Source organism: Aythya ferina, assembly GCF_964211825.1.
Source record: "Aythya ferina genome assembly, chromosome: 1".
Lineage (NCBI taxonomy): Eukaryota > Metazoa > Chordata > Aves > Anseriformes > Anatidae > Aythya > Aythya ferina.
The window spans coordinates 155,476,377-155,498,786 of NC_140296.1; the positions used below are offsets into that span (position 1 = coordinate 155,476,377).

General features: G+C 37.0%; 1 protein-coding gene across 2 annotated transcripts in view; it reads left to right on the forward strand.

Moving 5' to 3' along the window:
- LOC311423779 (syncytin-2-like) overlaps positions 1-3,929 on the forward strand; it is a 36,288-nt gene extending 32,359 nt beyond the window's left edge. For both annotated transcript variants that reach the window (XM_084498205.1, XM_084498206.1), the window contains exon 2: positions 2,232-3,929. In XM_084498205.1, the coding sequence (XP_084354331.1) occupies positions 2,335-3,705 (1,371 nt within the window). In that variant the 5' untranslated portion in view covers positions 2,232-2,334 and the 3' untranslated portion in view covers positions 3,706-3,929. The remainder of the gene's footprint in view (positions 1-2,231) is intronic.
- Positions 3,930-22,410: the final 18,481 nt, after the last annotated feature.

Genomic DNA, 22,410 nt, shown 5'->3' on the forward strand with positions numbered 1-22,410 from the left:
ATTGTTAATTGTAGATCTTAAAGACTGCTTTTTTACAATTGCATTACATGAAAATGATAAACAGAGGTTTGCTTTTACACTCCCTGCCATAAATTGTGAAGGGCCATGTCAGAGATTTGAGTGGACTGTATTACCTCAGGGCATGCGTAATTCACCTGCTTTATGTCAGCTCTATGTCGATGCGGCACTTCAACCAATTCGCCGCGCATGGCCCAAAACGATATTTTACCATTACATGGACGATATTTTGCTAGCCCAGAAGGAGATATTTTCCCTGCAACAGAAAAATGCTCTGGCAGCTGCTCTTAAACAAATGGGACTGGTAATTGCACCAGAAAAAATTCAGGAGACAAGCCCCTGGAAGTACTTGGGGTGGAAAATTACAGATTCCACTATTCAGCCTCAGAAACTTACCATCCAATTGAACATCAAAACCCTCAATGATGCTCAAAAACTGCTGGGAGATTTACAATGGATTAGGCCAGTGGTCGGAATTCCAAATGAACTGTTGAATTCCCTTCGGCCATTATTAAAAGGAACCGACCCTGCCACAAAGGTAACATTATCAGAAAAACAGTCAGAAATATTACAACAAATTGCATCATTGATTACAACGCGTGTCACACATCGACGCATACCCGACAGGCCACTCGATCTTACTATTCTGTGTGGTCCGCAATACTTGATGGGTGCTATCACACAGCAAAAAATAAAAACGGGGGAGACGGGAGTGGAAACTGTGGTATTGGAATGGGTAGCTCCCCCATTGCAACCCCGAAGAACAATTCAAGAAAAAATTGACACGTTATCAGAATTAGTAAAGAAAGGAAGAAATCGGATACTACAAATAGACGGAGTTCCGCCAAGTACGATCTGGATACCAATAAAGCCAGGTGACTTGGAATGGTACATACAGAATTCTGAAAAATTACAAGCTGCATTATTGCAGGATGGCGCCACAATAGTGGCAAAGACATTACAATCAACTACATTGTCATGGATGGAAAACCAAGGATGGATAACCCAGCCCAAGCGGTCAGTTGCTCCGTTGGCGGATGCAGTAACTGTTTTTACGGACGCTGGGAAGCGCTCCAAGTCTGCTGCAATAACATGGAAAGACGAACAAGGCTGGCAACATCAAATGTTAAAGGGCCAGGACAACGATTCATTACAGACATTAGAGCTCTATGCAGTTGTATGGGCTTTTATAAAATGGAAAGATGTTATGTTAAATGTAGTATCTGATTCTCTGTACGTAGTAGGCATAGCTAATCGCATAGAGGACTCTGCCTTAAGAGATGTAAAGAATGAACGCCTTGCAGAACTATTAACTAGCTTACAGCTTGCTATAGCACAGAGAAGCAAATCCTATGCGGTAATACATATACGAAGTCACCAATGGGGGGAAGGACTGGGAGACAGCAATGCTCGGACGGATAAATTAGTTGCCGCAACAGCCACTGAAGCGCCATTATCTCCCTTCTGCAGAGCTCGGGAGGCTCATGCTATTTTTCACCAGAATGCTAAGGGACTTGCGCGGGCTTACAAACTGTCTAGAGCTGATGCGCAAGCGATAGTAAAAGCTTGCCCAACGTGTAGTAATTATAACTCAGGGGTGGGACTCGGAGTCGGGGTAAACCCAAGAGGGCTTAAAGCCAACGAAGTGTGGCAAATGGATGTCACTCATGTTCCAGCATTTGGACGATTGAAATATCTGCATGTAACAATAGACACTTATAGTCACATGATCTGGGCTACACCGCAGCCCGGGGAAAAAGTCCGGGATGTACGACGTCATCTTGCCAGTTGTTTTGCAGTAATGGGAGTACCACAGACTATAAAGACTGATAATGGTCCAGCCTATGTTAGTGGGCCACTTAAGCGATTTTTGGAACTATGGGACATTAAACATATTACTGGTATTCCACATTCACCAACTGGTCAGGCTATTGTGGAAAGAGCTAATGAAACAGTTAAACAATACTTGGGAAGGTTTAAAGACATTATTGATATTAGAGAAAGGGTGGGCAAGACTCTATTTGTTCTTAATCATTTGTGTGTTTTTGGGGAGAATGAAGAACCACCTGCAGCACGTCATTACACCAAGTCTGAAAATGATAATAAATGTGCTATGAGAGTATTGTACAGAGATATGAAAACAGGACAATGGTCGGGGCCTGCTGATGTGATTTATGTGGGATGAGGTTATGTATGCGTCTCTTCCCCTACAGGTCCGATCTGGGTGCCTAGTCGATGTGTAAAGCCAGCCATCGAAGAAAAGCCGACTAAGGAGGATGACAATGACCTTGGCTGAATTAACAAGGGACTTTGGTTATGTTATCAGTTATAATAATGGCTGGACATGGTAATGCCATCTTAGGGAAAATTGACCCTCAGCAGAATATATGGGTCACCTGGGCTAATCAGTCTGGGCAGAGCTCATTTTGTCTGTCTCTCGCTTCCGCATCTGATCCTTTTAGAACATGTTTGTTTGGGGTCCCAATAGGGGATCCAGAGGAACTGAGTGAAATGTTAGCACCATATTCTGCCAGTATTACTCTACTCAGTAGATCCCTTTCTGCAAACGTCTCGGATGGAGTAGTTGCTGCCCTGCAAGCTCTTAATAACTCACTGCCATGGGACCCTCAAGAACTAGATCTCCTGGGGTCTGTGGTAGTAGGAAATAGCAGTAGCAACTGGACACAAGCATGTTTTGTACTCAGTGAAGGGAAGCAAAATAAAACAAACTGGACCAACATAACATCGAGGACCCTTGGATTTGAGGCCAATGGACATTACTGCGGATGGAACAACACCGGTAACATTAGTGTACCACTTGGGGCGTATGGAATAGGTGACACCAATTCGACCTGGCTTCAAAGTCAGGCCAAAGCTTTGCCACCTGGCATGTTTTTAATCTGTGGGGACGGTGCATGGCAAGGAATACCAGCCAATGCTTTTGGAGGTCCGTGTTATCTAGGACGACTCACGCTTTTCGCTCCAGATTTGCACTCGTGGCAGAACTCGACAAGGAGCAGAAGAATTAAACGAGAACTAAAAACTTTGGGTTCTGACTGTAATGATGATGTAGAATTGTGGGGTCCAGCAGAAAGATTCTTTGCTTCTTTGGTACCTGGTGTGGGAACTGCACATGCTTTGACTAACATTAATAAGCTTGCTTGTTGGGCTGTTAAACAATCAAATGTAACAACACAAGTTCTTTCTGAAATGTCACAAGATATGGAGAGTCTAAGACATGCTGTATTGCAAAATAGGGCCGCTATTGATTTCTTGTTGCTGGCTCAGGGACATGGGTGTGAAGATGTGGAAGGAATGTGCTGCTTTAACCTTTCCGACCATGGTCAGTCAATTCACGAGCAGTTGAAATGGTTAAGGGATCATACACGAAAAATTGTAGTACAAGATAGTTGGTTTGACGGTTGGCTTAAATCTGTTTTTGAGAACATGGGTGGATGGGTTCTGTTAGTTAAAGAGGGACTTCGGTTTCTACTTATAGTTATATTGATTATAATTGCTGCATATGTAATCTTTAACTGCCTTACTAAGAAACTAGAGCAACTCACAGAGAAGGTATTTGTTGAGCAAAATAAAAACGGGGGAATTGTTGAGGAATGGTTAAGTGAAGTGGGACATGTGAATGTTGGGCAGTTGGGAGGCAATAGGCTAGTAAAGTACCGTACTTAGCTTACATGGGTCTGGGCACGTACACAGGTGGCTGAGAGCCAATCAGGATCAAGGACACGATGCCCTTGGGCGATTGGGTAGGCCCCCTGGGGCAGGACGGTAGCAACTGCAAAGCGCGGGAAATGTTAGCCAATCCTGAGTTTAGTTTAGGAATATGTATGAGTTTCGAACTAGATAAAAGGCGACTGAGCTATCCATTAAAGTTGAAGTTCACTGTTCACTCATATTGAGCGTTTGTGTCTTCCTTCCGTCGACAACAGAACATGGAAGCAATACCCAGACAGACTGTACCACCCAGACCATGCTGATCAAGGAAAAATAAATGTATGAGAAACAGCCCTACGGATACCAAGGTAAGAGAAGAAGGAAGGGAAAGAGAAATGGAAGCGCGTGGAAGAGACCACAGCATAACAGCTATTTACTGCACCCCGTGGAGAGAACCATGCTGGAGCAGATACTTCATAAAGGACTGCAGTCCATGGACTGCATGCTAGAGCAGGGAAAAGTGTGAGGATTAAGAGTGGCAGAGAAGGACTGTTATGGACACACTTACCATTTCTCCAACCCCTGTGCTGCTCAGTGGACAATAGGTAGGATGGGGATGAAGGAGTGAAACAGTCTGGAAAAAAGGGAGGTGTAGGGGAAGATGCTTTTGTCTTTGTCCATCACCATCTAAGCTTATTTTAATGGATAATAAAATAAATTATTTTTCCCCAAGTTTAGTCTATTTTCCCCATGATGGAAATTCCTAAGATATTCCTGTCTTTATTTCAACCAGTAAGCTTTAAGCAGCCTGGTCTAATGGGAGATGTCCATGCTCATAGAAGGGGAATTGGAACTAGTGTACTGGGTCTGGCTGGAATGTTAACTTTCCCGGCAGCAGCCCATACAGTGCCGTACTCTGCACTTGTAGCTGGAACAGCAGTGTTATCACACCAGTATTGTGTCTACTGCTGAGCAGCAGTGGCACAGCATCGGGCCTTTCTCTAACCCTCCTAGGGGGTGGGCAAAAAGTGAGGAGAGAAACATCACTAGGGCAGCTGACCTAAACCAATCAAAGGGATATTCCATACCATGTGATGTCACACTCAGCAATAAAAGGTGGAAACAGGAAGAAGAGGGGAGGGGTGGGCTCTCGTTGGGAAAACGTCGGTCCTCCTCTCGAACACCGGCTGAGTGCGTTGAGGCCTTGCTTCAAGGACGTGGTCAATCATCACTCATTTGTGGGAAGTAGAGAGTAATTTCTTTCCTCTGCACTTCCATATAGCCTTCATTTATTTTGTTTTCCTCCCTTCTTTTTATTTTTTCCCGTTCCCCCTCCCTTTTCCCCTTTCCCTTTTTATTTCCCTTTAGTTAAATTGTTTAGTTCATAATAATCTTTATTTAATTATTATTATTATTTCCCTTTAATTAAATTATCTCAACCCCTGAGTTGTTCTTTGCTTTACTTCTCCCCCTCCTCATCTAAAAGAGGGGGAGTGAGAGAGCGGTTGTGGGGTTTAGCTGCCCAGCACGGTAAAACCACCACAACTAGATGACCTTTTAATGTCCCTTCTAATGCAAACCAGTCTACGATTCTACAGCCTCACATATCTGTGGGTTTTGTAAAAAAATCTGTACAAAAGAAACAATTCTGTTTAATATAGTCACATGAAATAGTTATAATTCATTGAAAAATCTCTTCAACATGTTCATATTTCTAATTTTCTCTGGTATGTAAATTATACTAGATTGTCTATTAACTTTTTTCTTTTTTCCATTGATATGTACTCCTCCATAGTAAAGCAATGCTTGTAAAATCACCATTAAAAAAAAAAAATCAAAACCAGAAATCCCCCAAATCATTACCAAACTCAGTAATCTCTAAATGTGTTACCTGTCATTTTTACATGGTGTATTTTTTCTGTATGTATGCGTGTATCTATACATTCTCTCTGTTATTATTATTCTCTCTATATATATTATTATGTATTACCACTAATATTTTTAATGCAAACATATATACTTCTGTTTATTTTGTAGGGAATAAGGAGTTTTTGGCATTTTTCTGCCCTTTTAGCACCCTTTATGGTTAAATTTCCAACTCTTTAAATGTCTCCTTAGGAATTCCAGTCTATTTTGCATTAACATGGTTATCAAACTTTATGGCTAATGCTGTTTTCTTAGAATTCTTAAGGAGCTTTCAGGTGCATCTTAACGGCATCATTTAGTTGCATAAGCAAGAGACAATAATTTTTGGCAGACTGCCCTCATAAACCATATCTACCTGTTTCGAAAATAAGTCAACATACATTATTTGAACAATTACATTTTAAGTTGAAACACTGTAATCAAAACATATTTTTTTTTATTATTTTTTTTTTCAAATAATCCCCTCTGGTTAGTTACTCTGTTAATGTAGTTAGAGTTGAATAATTTACAGAGATTCTACTAAATGAAAATAGGGAATTTGCATATTTTGTCCCACTTAAAATGCACTAACATGGCGAGGTCAACAATCTTGATTTTTGCCATCCCCACTGTGGGGGAGTTAAATTTTAATCGTCTTGTAACATGCTAGCAACATTTTAAATGAGAGTAACTCTTTAAAGATTTTTCCATTTAAGCCTAATTTTTACTGTTTTGGTTCATGTGCAACTTTAAGTAAGTATACTCTTCCAGGATGTGATTCAATGAGAAGTGAACATCTGCTGGATAACTTTGCTTTATGTTGCTTTACAAGAAGAGAAGATGAACTGCAGAAAGACTGATTGGATCGGGATTTTAGAGATACTGAAGATCTGTGACTTCTTGTCCCTAGAATTAATTCAATAATTTTTTTCCTACTATCTGCAGTTGAAGACATGCTTTCATTTACTGTGTAATACCAGACAAATATCCTTTGCAAAATCATTTCAGCTTTGCTCTCCTGCTGATTGCTCTGTACTTCCATCTGTTGGGAGGATGTAAATATTATGTTCCTATTTCTTCTTTAAAATTTGAAAGTGTTCTTCCAGTCACTGAAAGCTTAAAAATATGTATTTTTCTGTTTCATTTGATGTCATGATTTCCCCAATCCTCCATACAGTTCTGTGGAGGCAAAGCACTGTAGAAGTCAATAGAATTACGAGGGGACAAAGTCTCTCGATACTGTACATTTTCAGTATTCAGGACATTGATTGTGGCAACATGCTTGTGATTGGATTGGATTGTTTGCTTGCTTGGTTTTTAAGTGTTTTAAATACACAAACTTAAATTGCAATGCAATTGGGTCAGCTTAATAAATTTTCTGACCTCTAAAAGGAGCTTGATACAAACAAGTATGGGATTTATATGAGATTTTGTAACATTTTTAGAAAATATCAGGAAGAAAAAAAGAGTAGGAGAAGGCCATGAAGATACAGAGAGGCGCTGAGAGGCGATAAAAAGGTAAATGAAAGAACTAGGATTTCTGAATTCTTCTTACTGACATAGATGGTCTGTAATCAGTACAGATTGTCTACTAACAACTAAAAGTTCTGGTAGCACTATTGGTTTGAATTTGATTGCCTAGGTTATCTTATTTTCATTATTTTTAATCTGTTTAGCTAATAAGGAGTATTATATTAAGAATCTATTATCTTTACACCAGAATTCGAGAAACGTGCTATCCAGGCGATTGTGAACACTATTATATTTGCCTATATCAATCAAGACACTTACTCTGATTTTTTGTCTTATTAATACATAACTTTTTATGCACCTAATACCATGTAAAATATTAGTTCAATGAAATTGGTACTGTTAAATACAATTAAAACATTCAAGAGTACTCAGTTTAATATACTCATATCATTATTGTATTTTCAAAGGAAGAAATAGCTTTCTACTAATCAGTGTCCTTTTAAAATATAATCACTCCTTTAATATATACATATTAGTAATATATATATTATATATATATTATAGTATATATAGTATATATATACTATATATATACTATATATATAGTATAGTATATTATATACTATAATATATATAATATATATGAGATATATATATACTAATATGTATATATTATATATATACTAATATATATGTATATTAGTAATATATGTATATTTAAAAAAAAAAAGGAACTAGGGATTTATTTTCCTGAGTGACACTAATGCACAGGTACCTTTAAAGGTACATTAATGGATGCTGGATGCCCACTATTTACAGTTTCTGCTGAACTTTGTGTGGTGTTGATAGGTCTCCAAAGGTGCTTATGGACATTCCAGCCTCAAGTTTGTTATTTTATTTTTACATTCAAATGCACTGAAATGTTTCATCCTTGACAATCCGTACAGAATTTTTTGGGGAATTAGGTTTTGGTTGGTTGTTTTTTGTTTGTTTGTTTTAAGTGATGATCTTTCTAGGTGTTTTTTTTTTTTTTTAATTTATTTTTCCTTCATAATAACTTTTTTTAAATTCTAGGTTCAATTGGTGGTGGTGGTGGGCAGAGAATGTTCAGATTTCAATTATTTCTTTTACATGAAATGGTCATGTTAAAGGCTAAATGAAAAGACCCTACTGAATTTTGCTCTCTAGCCGTGTTCATAGTCACTAGTTGGCCATGCCTCTGTTATTCTTACAGGGATTCCTTGTTGCTGTAATTTTAATTTGTTATTGTTTTACTTTTTCTACTGAAACCTTTTTCCAAGGTCCATGCATGTATTCATTAACCTTCAGTCTCTCATTGGAGAAGACTTCTGTTGGTGCTGACTTTGCATAAGTCTTTATAAAATTTTCCTTGTTATAAATATCTTCAGTGCTCATATTCCCAGTGACTGCCATTTCATTGCAGTGCCTTTTCCTACAAGCAGAAATTTATTCAGAGTCTTTCAACACCTGACATATGGCACAAGAACTTATGAGTGATCAAGGTTTAAACAGCGGTACACTGTTAATCATTATAAGAAACAGGCTTTCCAGGTCATAAATTCTTATAAGCCTTTTATATTTTTCAAGCATCGCTTCTCATTCCTTGGCTTGTTTAGAAACTGGATGATGAATTTGCCACAGTGCTGGCAGTAGAACAGTTTTTGGGACCATCCTGGAGCCAGGTAGATATGGGGCTGGCAAGGCTTCCTTATATCATTCTGAATGATTTTTCTTTTAGGTCATATCTGAAGAAGTTTTACATGGCTTTATACATGAAAATAAATGCATATTTGCAAATAAATCCCTATACAAAGTCTACTATTGAACCTATATCTAAACGGCTTCATCTAACATATCTAACATATTACATATGATCTACTCTTTTTTTATTATTATTATTTATTTTTTTTATTATTAGCCACCTTTCCTCTAAGATTAGATACTTAATTTCCTTATTGTATTGTATTGTATTGTATTGACAATTACATCAGAAGGCACTGAAGAAGTCACATACTTTACAGAAAATACACATTTATAAATAATATGGAAGGTGTATTTTCATGTTCTTACATTCTTTAGGAAGAAACAAACAAGACTGGGTGCCTAAATTCTATCTTATATAGAAAGCACACTTATGTTCTCTTCTAAGTTTGAGGCCTGACGACCTTTTACAATGCAGAAAGATTAAGGGAACTGAACTGGTAGATGGCTTACTGATCACTTTATAGAAGCAAATAACCATTGAATAACACATACCACAATAGTAAGGATTAAAAAAAAATAAATAAAAAATCATAGCAATAATGTATTTGCTTTGGACTGATGAATATTAAAAATACAATAACTAACAGAGAAGTATATAGCTGAACTATGCATAAAATAAGTATTCAGCATTTTTCACATTACTAAGCATGGCTGAAATCTGAAAACACACTATGATGAAATTAACTGTTGGGTGTTCCAACCTAAGAAGTAGCAATTAGACAAAGATGGATTTTCTTTTCTTATTTATGTGTAGCAGCTCACTCTGCAATGTCTGAGCTGACACAGGGTGAAGAGACAGAATATTTAATATAAGAAATGTAGAAAGAGAAATACAGTAGAGAGAGATGAACTTTTTATGATTTTCTTTCATAACTCAGCTTTATTAACAAGCAGTAATGTATTGTGAAATGCTGCTTACAATGAGCTGTATGCTACAATAACTACAAAACATCATCTAAAATGTGTCTTAGACTGGAAATATTTACATTTACAGTATTTTACATTGACACAATTAATTACATTAAATCAACAGATGAGGCAGTTATTAAACTTGTCTGTATAGTGTTTTGGCAATGCAAAAGAATATGTTTTAAAGGACACAGATTCTTTGCTTATCACACTAATTGCTTCCTCTTTTGGCTCACTGTCCTAGAGCTATTTCCCAGTGTATGTAGCAGAGAAAGTGTATGTATCAAAAACTTAAACTACATGTGTAGTAGATCTCGCTCTCTCCCTTTCTCTCATATTTTATATTTTCTTTCTAAAAATTGTGTGAAATCATGGGTCAAACAAAGTGTAAGGATTTCTGAAGAATCACTAAAAATTAAAGAGTTTCCAAAGCTTGTCTGTCTGTAACTTCTATGTATGTATTTATGTCCTGGTGTAGGTTTTCCCCGTTTGCATTTTTTCTAGTTGTAAATAATAAATAGTTGTAAATAAACAATATATTAAACCATTATTTTTTAGTGAAAACTATATGGCTTTGGAACTTAAGGAAAATTAAATGTATAACTTCAATGCTACAGATAATGCTAGCAAGTCACCTACATCCCTTAAAAAGCAGTTACAAATCATTACCATCTCATAGCAAGTGAAGGAGCTTCTTAAAAACAATGTTGATTCATCCTGATTGTAAAAGCCAACCAAACACTTCATTTTAGAAGTTTATAGGGGCTATTGTGGATCATAATTGGTAGTATGAAATCAGTTTTAAATCTCTGGCACAATTCTTCCACAAACTGCAACCTACTGTTATTTACACTGGACTAGTCCTAACAGCTGCTGACACAATTCTCAACATCATGTAAGTTAAACTACCTTTTTTAAAACCTTCTCAAAGAAGCATTTCTGAAACTAGTTCACACAGAAATTAATAATAATAATAATAATTAATAATAATAATAATAATAAAATGACTCTGCCACTTCACAGAGTCCTTTTCTAACTTTTTTTTTTTGTTAGTTTCTTTGGAAGAAATCTACCATAATAACAAAAATAGTGTTTTGAAAAGAGAAAAAATAGTTTGTTCTCTTACAAAGTCTGTAATAAAACTGAGACATAGAAATCTTATTCCAGATATGTTCTTAATTAAATGTGCAGAATATGTCATTTCCTCGTTATTTACCAATGGTATATATATGGGAATATGTATACACTTGGTAAGTATGCATGTACTAAACCTTCCAGAATCTCTGCTGTACTGCCTTAACTGTGTCCAGATTAAAAAAAAAAAAAAAAAAAAAAAACAAAAAAAAAAAAACAGATTCTTATAGATAGAGATATATAATAAATATCGGCAAAAACAGCTTTTAAGTGGCCCAGCCCAAATCCAGGCCACAAGACTAGAGTCTTCTCTGTTTCAGTTCAAAATCTGTATTAAGTACTTACAGCTATACTTATTTGACTCTATACTACATTGGAAGCCAGGATAAGTTTCCTCAAAACTGGATCAGAGATACCATCTAGGTGTACCAACATTACTGTACAGACACTCTAAGAGAATACTTGGTAAAACACACACACACAAAGCACCCCAATTTAATGGGATCTTTTATATCAAGACCATGCCCATGTATGGAATAGAATCTTTTAAACTGAATGGTGGTTTGCTGTCCATGTGTCCAAGGAGACTTGCAGTTCTCTCCAGCTGGATAGGATGGGACACCCTAAACCTCTGTTCAGACAAATTCCTACACCCAGATGGCTCACATGCATGCATGATGCCTGCTACTGAGTGTCTTAAACTACTTATAAAGCATCTCCTGACCATGAGATTATTTAAGAGCCAACAAGGAATAAGGCACAGACAGCCCTAGTACCCAATTACACCACAGTCACAGCTACAGGACAAACTTTTAATTTAATCCTTCTGCTACATTTACAGTAAAAATTCCATATCTCTTGGCATGTTGTTCATTATCAGTTCAGCCTACAGAAAAAGGGTCAAAGACAATCTCTGGATACTGCATCAGAAACCAGACTTTATTGTGCAACTGTATGAACAGGAAAAGTGATAGAGCACAGGTTCCAGCTTTAAATATGCTAAGTTAATATGCATAGAACAAGGAAAACAACATGTATGAATTGGAACATTAGATTTGAATGCTTTTGGTATCCTAAAACTTTATATACGTGTTTGTGTGTGATGAAAGTTCTGGGTTTTCTGGGGATGAGTGTGGAATTTTTATTTCTATTTTTTCACCTTGGAGAATTCACGTGCATTTTTCTTGTCAAGAAAAGAAAGGAAAACATTAATTATGACTAGACTAAGTTTTAAGTAAATATTTCTCACTAGACAAAGATCAGCAAATTAAAAATATTAAACAAGGCTCTGGTCTCTGCTCAGTTCCTTAAGTCTTCCTCATACTGCGTAGTTCAGCCTTACCACACATTACATTGATTTTGGTACTTAAAGGTGGTGAAATTAAACCATCATTTAAGATATCTTATGATATTTCAAACTATAATATCCTTATCAAAATTAAATTAAATGTTTTTGACCCCCTTGTAGCACTGTTCAAAAGAATATCATTTAATTCAGGAGTTTTACTTGTGCTGAGCTTTATTTATTTTATTATTCCCTGGTTTGAATGTAACATAAACTGCAGATAACATTATCCCTTCATATATATATATATATATATATATATTGTTCAGACTGACTACAAATTTTATGGACATTTTGACACTCATCTAAAGAAAGGTACCATACATGGGAGTTATATATGGAGTCAGCTATTTCAAGAAATAAAACATGATGGACAGAATTCATAAACATTGTTACCTTCCAAATTAGGGATCAAATGCTCTGTTAATAAAATGTTAATCCTACAACGTAGTTCAATGCAACCACTTTGTTATATACATGCATCTGGATTTAAACACAATTATGTAAATAAAGAGTATCAAAATTAAAAGATTATGGTTCCTCTAATAACCTCACAAAATTGGGAATTATGTTACCATAGAAAAAAAAAATAAATGTACTATCAGATTAATTTAGATATATAAACAAAGCATACATCTTAAGTATTACCTTGTGTTTGATCAAAACCAATTACACAAAAGCAAACCAAATCTCCATATGGAACTATTTTTAGTGCATTTCCATTGATATAAATGAGGCTAGAAATAGCAGAAATAGTATGTAATTCAATATCACAAAGGCCAGGGTTATACACTTGGGGACTAAAAACAGTTTCTAGTAGAGCTCCGGAGCTTATCATTTGGAGACAGAAGAGGTTAGAAACCTGAGAATATTATTTGATCACAAGATGTCCATGAGCCACCAATGTGCTATGTCTGTAAAAGATGCAAATTTGATCTTAACATATATCAACCACTTGTTGTTGTTTTTGTTGTTGTTGTTGTTTAGGTAGTTGGTTGGTTGGGTTTTGAGCAGAGATAAGGAAATGTCCATATGTACAATGGACAAGGCATTGTTGAGGTCATATGTGGAATAATACTCTAGCTTCTGTCTATTGACATTCTTCTCCAGTTAACTCCTTCTGTTTCCACTTCTGTGAGGACAAGCTTTTTAAGAGGGTGTAGTATAACAGGTTTAGGGCTACTACAGAGAGCAAAATCCTCAGACTGCAAGGACTTTGGAGCAATATACAAGACTGATCAGAGGGATGAAGATGAGGTAATAAAAATCATTTCAGTGCAATTTAAATTATTTTATTATTATTATTATTATTTTTCTATGGGAAAGACACAAGTATAACAAGGCAAGAGATAATTTTTTTTCCTTTCAGCTTAGCTTCATACATCTAAGCATATCATGTCACTGTGATATCAGTTGGAACGAGACTGAAGAGACTCCACATGTTTGTTACTGTCATTGTCTTTGTTTCTACTCAAAAATAAGAAGCAGGAAAATGTACTGAACTGAATAGTATCCCTACATAACGTAGATACCATACAAATATCTTCTTAATTCATGACCGTGTTTTATGTGGGATGTGTGATTCTCCCTGGCATGAGAGAAACAGATATAATTCTACAGGTTAACAAGGACCACTGTATACAATCTGTTTATAGTAACAATTGTGAAAGAGTACGGACACAAGATTATCATTAAAGAAAATAACAGACAGCAGATATGGACTCTCCAAAGCTCAGGTATTACTTTCCTTTGTATGTACTGGTATTTGTTTTATGGAAGAACATTTGGAAGCTTAAAAAATAGAAATAAATATTTCCTAAGATATAGCCAGCAGTACAGACAAATGTAAATAGATATTTTCCCAGATTCATGTGATGAACAGTACTACATGTAATGACTGAAATCATGGATTTTCAGAAAGGAAAACATTGCCAAATCTTACCTTTTGGTGACCTAAACACTGACAGTGCACAGACTGATTGAAGATGGAGAGTTATGTATTCAACTATGCTATATGTAACTAGAGAATCACAGAATCATTAAGGTTGGAAAAGACCTCCAAGATCATCTGGTCCAACCATATATCATATTATATATGATATATATATGGCTATATGATACTATATCCTATATATATATATATCATATATATATGATATATAATATATATCATATACATACCTTATACAACAGAAACAAAGAGTAGTTTAATTCTAATAGTATCTTGGAGCTATGTGCAATCTCCTCCTAGCAGTAATGATGCACAGCAATATCTGGCCTAACCTGGCCTAACCTAACCTAACCTAACCTAACCTAACCTAACCTAACCTAACCTAACCTAACCTATCTGGCCTTTAGTTGTATGGTACAACCAAATAGGCAAGTGCAGGCCACCGATAATAAATAACACAGTCATGCGATCATACACACACATACACACACACACACAGAATCAAGATAGGAAGGAAGGAACACCTCAGCTACCGATCAACAGATAAGTATTTAATTAACTGTGATATTAAATAACTGTATATATAGTTAACTATAGTTAACTATAATTAACTAACTGTGATATCCAATACCTTATGTCTGAAAAAGAATTAACATCACAGACACTCAAAACAAGAAAGACGTTGAGTTCCTTGAGTATATGCAGAAAAGAGTAACGAAGAGGTGATTTGAACAGAAAACAAGATTTATAAGGAGTAACTGAGGGAATTGGTGTTTAGTCTGGAGAAAGGAGGTTAATCACTTTACACAACTACTTGAAGGGGGGTTGCAGTGAAGAGGGTGTTGGTCTCTCTCTGAGAAGGAGAAAAAATACCTTTATTTCTTAAAGATAAATCTTATGAAAGAGTAAAATATAAATGATCCATCAACATAAAGGATGAGAAAATACATTTCAGGGTTCTCTGATGAGGACTCATAGGTTGTGTGACTTCTTTTTGTAGACTGACAGACACTGCAGAAAATAAATTGTTGCAATAAAAAACAGACAGTAAGTCCAAATGATTAGCATAAAATAGTACCTGGTTATCATATCCTACCACCTTGAAGAAAGACGTTCTTTGAATTTAACAGGAAATACTTGCCAGGAGAGGGAAGAGACAGAGAGAAAACCTATCATTGCCCATTTAAGAAGTAACTGAGCTACAGAATTAATTCTAGGATGCTTTGCAAAGTCCCGAAGAGGTCCCTGCGTGGAGCCATGTTCCCATTGCTAGATGGATAGTAGGTATGTTGAACAAGCTATAGTTCAGACAACAGCACAGAAGGGGTTGTGCTGTTAATATAGATAGTTTAGAATTATGTTCAAGAAACTGTGTGTATTTGATGAAGAACACAGTAAAACATTGAAAACAGATCTAAGCTTTTGTTTCCTTTCTTATTTATCTTCAATATGCAACTAGGATGAGAGTAACAGTACTTGTTTCATACATGAAGGACATAATTTCTGTTCACAATTTCTCTTGATTTTACTAAATTCTCATAAGTAGAAATTCATGTCAAAAATAATGTTCTTTTTGTATTATTATTCTCTTAAAAATGTTTGTTTCATTGAAAATAATTAAGAAAACAATGGAAAAAATCTATTTTTTTGCCCATTCTATACTGGAATATAATTTTTGACATCTTGAACTAATATATAAATTTAGAAAGTAAAAATGTCACAGGCTGCTGCAGAAAGGACAGAGCAAATGAAAACCGAGGAACAACTGTCCCAGCTTGAATGTCTGGTATAAAACATGTTTTGGAAAAAAAGCTGCAAAGAGAATACTGTTTAGCAGTGGGAAAAAAAATAAAAAAATCTTGTGGAATGTTAATATCATGCTTAAAAAGTATCAGCCAATTCACATCTAATGCTAGGTGTTATGGAGTCACAGTAGATACGTATATGAATTCAAGGAAGTGAAGGTATCAGGAACCATACATGAAAAAGCTATGACAGACACTGAAATTGTATTTTTCAAGCTCTGAAGAATTCAATGAGAATGCTTTCTGGAAGTCAGTGCTGATGTTTCTGTAAAATGTACTTGGTAGCAGCCACAATACACTGAGGCAGAACTGAATTGTTGCCGTTTGGGAATCTGAGCACATAATTTGGGAATCTTCCTCTGATAGTCCCTGGAGAGATGAGAAGACTGAGTTGCCAATAAAGATGAGAAATAAATGGACCCTTTTCTGGCACTGCTAGATCAGTAGATCTTGAAGTCTGTTACGATTGCTTATAGAGTGGAAAGTGAGAGTTGCTTGCCATGAATAACAGACACTAGACTGCAATGAAAAACAGAAGGACAGACTTAACACACTGATAAAGTCAGTAGTTATCTGTGGAAAAGCAACCTCCATGAGGAGCAAGCATGGCTCTGCTGCATATTTAATGAGGCCACTTTCAGTTTCTGATGTGCACAAGACAACATTTCTAGATGGAAAACACACTCAGTGGTAGCAGAAACTGCAGAACTTTCTATATTTCCCATTTATACAGCAGTATCCCTCCATCCTTAGGTTGCATACTACACAGTAAACAGAAGTCAGGGGGGCAGCTGAAAATTTGCTCTCTTTTCTCTGCATAATGGTTTATTGTTTGCAATATTTTTAATTATTATTTTATTTTATTATTATTATTATTATTATTATTATTATTATTATTTTTTATGGAAAGAGGGGCATAAGGATTAAAAATCCCTCAGCTGAGAAAGGGGTCTTTGGAAGTTCAGAAGTCCACTTCCAGAAAACAATATTAAAATGTATTCCATTCATTTCAGTACTGTATAATAGAATACCAGATCAAGCAGTTAAAAATACACACCTTTTTAAAAATTATTTTATCCTAATAGGTAAATTTTTGTTGCTCTATGGTTTTATTTTAATTTAATTTAATTTAATTTAATTTAATTTAATTTTATTTTATTTTATTTTATTTTATTTTAAACTCAGGCTGTAAGTAATCAATAGCTATAATCTTTTCCTGTGTGGCAAGGTTTAGCTAAGAGAAGGAAAATTTATTACTAGCTAACACAAAGGGTAATAAGAGAGGCTGTCCAGCTGACTGCAAATATGTCATGATATGTACGAGTGAATGTTTCAGTGACCAGTGCTAAAACAATATTTCTTTCCTCTGATAAAGTCAGCCTACTTTATTATGGTAACCTCATATGTGCATTGCTGCATTCTGTGCTACTGATAATATTACTTAGAGATTCTTGAGTGAAATGCCCTTTGTAAAATGCTTTACAAAAAGATTAAGAGTCAATTAAACCCACATTTCATCTGAATAAATCAACTCAAAAAAACCCTCTATTATGCTGTGGATCACTGGTGTGGTTCAGAATGAAAAATATAATCTTTGATTTGCAAATATAAGTTGGTAGCTATTTCAAAGAGCTAAATGGCTTTCTTCCTATGTTCTTTTAACTCTGCTTATAATCACTGCTTAAAAGATGACGAGAAATATTATCTGAATTCCAGAAATGATCATTTAGATAAAAATGCTCCCTGGTCTGTTGCCAAACACTTGGAAAGTTTAATAAAAACACGAATGTTGTACTCTATTGGAAAAGTGAGTATTGTTATCTCAGGTCATAATTTACCTTAGTTTTTAACTTAGATTCTATGTTCTAAGAAGAAAGTTTATTGGATAATTTGAAATAAAAATTAATGATCTGACAAGGAAAGAAGAATTTATTGGACTGCACTTGAAAAAAATGCTGCACTTTTGGCTTGATATATATACCGTAAAATAAGGAGTCTGTTTATATAAAACAGAATAAAAGGTAAAATGAGAGACTAAGATTCTGCATAACATATACAAATATGCTTTCAAGACGTGGTGATTCTTTACAACTATTTAATATCTGTACGTTGTACTTTTAGGTAATTTAAATCATATATGAATGAGTCTTTTTAAGTTATTATGCAGATAATCTTCCAACTAATGAAAAATTTTCTCTAAGTGCATTTTATAATGCTTTGTCCAGTCTGATTTTAAGTGCCTGAAAATGTGAATGTTCCTGAAGGAGTCATTGAGTGGTTGTTCTACACATGAGTGAATCCAACTGTATAGAGATGTTTACTGCTATTTCCTTACTTAAAATTTGTTTCATAAACCTAAATATTTCTTCATGTCTCTGGTGGTTAAATATTAGTAAGTGAAGGTTGAGTGTAACACCAGTGAAAGGGAGTATGCAACTGGAGTTTTACACAACAATTTTAGCTCTATGAGCCTTCTATATTTATTAAATAATTTAAAATATTAATGAAACAATGGGTCTGATAATTATTCTTTAGCTCCATGTGTGCATTCCCTTTTGCCCATAAGAAAAAATTTTGTAGTATCTAAGTGTAATAGAAAAAAAATATATTTGAAGAAAGACTAAATCAAATAACTATCTGTTCTTTCATGGGAAGAACAAATTAAGAAGTAACAGTCACACTGATTTATTTTTTTTAATTATTGTTATTTTTTTTTAATTAAAAAAATGTTAAATTAATCTCATTTCTATCTATTACAGGACTGTAGGCCTTGTAGATTGAGGATGAGCAATAGCTGTCATATATTTTTTTCTTTGGTAAGGCTTCCCAGACTTTTGTTTTAAAGAGTCAAGAGTTTCAAGATATTTGTGGAAAGTCCAGAGAATAACACTAATAATGAATTGAAGTTGAGAAAATATTTATAGTTGCTAGTCTTTATAGGGAAAGAGTGAATGGGACACGGTAATAGTGTATTAAATCCTCCTTCTGGTTGTATGCTGTGAGGCGACTGGCTCCAGGAGAGACGCATTCTGCAGCAGAGCAGGGGATCGAGGCAGGCATGGATTTTTTCCAGCATTAAGGCTGCCAGGGCCCGGCAGCCTCAGGAGGGAGGCTGATGAGGCATGGGCGGAGCCTGCAGTGCCCCCCTTCCCTGCCGTTCAAAGGCAGCCCCTAGGGACCATGGCGACCAGGAAGGGCAAACTGTGGGGCTCGGCACTTTGTGCGGGTTTTGTGCACTCAGACAAGGCAAAGCATCCCTCCCCACTCAGGAGAATAGCTCATCTACCAGCTGCTAATCTACTGGCTACCTATAGCTAAACCACCATGGTCTGCACTGGGCAGAAAGCTTGCTCTGGAAAGTCTGTGGCGACTCTGACTGAGTGCCCACTCAAAAATGCAGCAGTTCAGGTCTCTGGATGCAGGGAGTGCCTGAGCCTGTCGTTGCCATCAGAAGGTGGCAGAGATACTGTGTGAGGTGTGAGCATGTATATGACCTGGTCAGCCTGGTGGCAGAGCTCAAGGAGGAGGTGGAGAGGTTAAGGGCTGTCAGGGAGTGTGAGCAGAAGTTAGACTGGTGGAGCAACTCCCTGCCAGGCCTTAGAGCTTGAGAGACTGGTGGGTGAGGATGTGGTTGAAAGTCCACCGAAGAGGTTTCCTAGGGTGAGGAAGTCAACTCCACATCTCAAGACTGCCTCCACCAGGAAAGAAAGAAGGGTAATGGTTGTAGGCGACTCCCTTCTCAGGGGAAAAGAGGGCCCTATGTGTTGGCCTGACCCTACCCATAGGGAAGTCTGCTGCGTCCCTGGGGCTTGGGTCAGGGATATTGCCAGAAACCTTTCCAACCTGATTCACCCCTCTGATTACTATCCTCTATTGATAGTCCAGGCTGGCAGTGATGAAATTGATGAGAGAAGCCTGAAGGTTATCAAACGGGACTGGGACGGTTAGTAGATGGAGTAGGAGTAGACGTGCTGTTTTTCTCCATCCCTACAATGGCACGGGGGGGGGGGGTACAGAGAAGACCCTGAAAGCCCACCTGATAAACACGTCTCAGAGGCTGGTTCCAATGCAAATTTTATTTTATTTTATTTTATTTTATTTATTTATTTATTTATTTATTTTAACCACAGGACACTTTACTTGGCACCTGGCCTGATAGCTGCAGATCGGTCCCACCTATCTCTAAGGGGAAAATGGATCCTATCCCAGGAGCTGGCAGGGATCACTGAGAGGGCTTTAAACTGGGAAGGAGGGGGATGGGGATGAAAGGAGGCTCATTAGAGATGAGCCTGGGGGAATGGTGTCAGGGCTAGGGGAGAGGGCAGTGGCCCAACTGATGTGCATCTACACTAATGTACACAGAATCAGCAACAAGCAGCAGGAGCTGGAAGCCATTGTGCGGGAGAAAAGCTATGACTTTGTTGCCATCACTGAAACGTGGTGGGGCCACTCCCATGACTGGAGTACTGCAATGACTGACTATAGGCTCTTCAGAAGAGACAGGCAGCACAGAAGGGGTGGTGGTGTGGCTCTCTGAATTAGAGAGTGTTTTGATGTTTTGGAACTCAAAGCTGGGAATGATAAGGTTGAGTCCCTATGGAGCAGTGGGAAAGCCAACGAGGCAAGCATCCTGGTGGGGGTCTGTTAAAGACCGCCAAACCAGGCTGAAGAGATGGATGAGGAATTCTACAAGCAGCTGGCAGAAGTCACACAATCACCAGCACTTGTTCTCATGGGGGACTTCAACTTTCCAGACACATACTGGAAATACAATACAGCTCAGAGGAAGCAGTCTGGGAGGTTCCTGGAGAGTGTAGAAGATAGCTTCCTGATGCAGCTGGTTAGTGAGCCTACCAGGGGAGGTGCCCTGATAGACCTTCTATTCACAGAGAAGGACTGGTGGAAGATGTGGTGGTCAGGAGCTGTCCTGGGCAGAGTGACCATGAAATGGTAGAATTTTCTATTCTTGGTGAAGTCAGGAGGGGGAATCAGTAAAACTGCTATCTTAGACATCCAGAAGGCAGACTTTGCGCTGTTCAGGACACTGGTTAGCAGAGTCCCTTGGGAGGCAGTTCTGAAGGGCAGAGTCCAGGAAGGCTGGGCAGTCTTCAGGAAGGAAATCTTAAAGGCTCAGGAGCAGACTATCCCACATGCCCAAAGACAAGCTGACAGAGAAGACCGGCCTGGCTGAACAGAGAGCTGTGGCTAGACCTCAGGGAAAAAAAGAGTGTTTATGACCTTTGGAAAAGAGGGCAAGCCACACAGGGAATGGAAGGATGTTGTGAGGCTGTTCAGGGACAAAATTAAAAAGGCTAAAGCTCATCTGGAGCTCAATCTGGCTACTGCTGTTAAAGGTAACAAAAAATGTACATAAACACAAAAAGGAGGACTAAGGAGAATCTCCATCCTTTACTGGATATGAGGGAAAATGTAGTAACAAGAGATGAAAAGGCTGAGGTGCTTAATGCCTTCTTTGCCTCAGTCTTTAGAGGCAAAAGCAGTTGTTCTCTGGATACCCTGAGCTGGTGGAAAAGGACAGGGAGCAGAATGTGGCCCTCATAATCCATGAGGGATTAATCCAATAAATAATTTTAGGCAGTAACCATTCCCTGAGGATGTTTGGCAGAGCACTTAAGGTGGATCTGCTGTGAATGATTTCAACCTTAGCCTTGTTCTCAATTGATCCAGTTGGCATGTGTTTTTGGTTATCAAGTTAAAAACATCATAATATGCTGCAAGACATCCTTTTCCCCTATATACTATTGATTATCAAAAAACAGTATTTCTAAAGCACTCTGTAAGCCACTTACACATTCATTGGATAGAAGTGCTCCAGGAAACACAGTAGTGTTTCCTGCTGAAATGCCTAAATGTTTTTTTAAATTGCACCCATATTTATTTCATTATATGATAAGAGTTCCGTTTTATGCACTTGCACCTCTTGGAAGTATGGTAATGAGATATTTATGTATATTTGCTCTTCACTATAACAAAAGCCAGATAAATATACTGGAGAAGGAAGTAATAAATCTACCTGAGTTTATGACTTGGCCCTGTTCAAGTAGCAAAGTTAATGCAAAACATTTCTTCAAGCACATAAAGTAAAAAATGATATAAAACTAAATTAGCTAGGTGAACCTAAAGGAAAAATTTATCACTGCCTGTTAATTTTAAACAACATATTTTTCCATAAAACAGCCTCACTGGGGAGTGATACTTCTTTCTCTTTTGAAATCAATTACTCTATCATGCAGCACATTGCACTGGGAAACAACAGCAACAAACAAAACCTACCAATAAAAAGCAATAATAACGATTCTTTAAAGTGTCTCCTGTGTGCTGTGATGTATCTATTGCTAACTCACACAGTAAATTTAAACCATTCAGCAAACATTATAGAATGCATCTGCAGG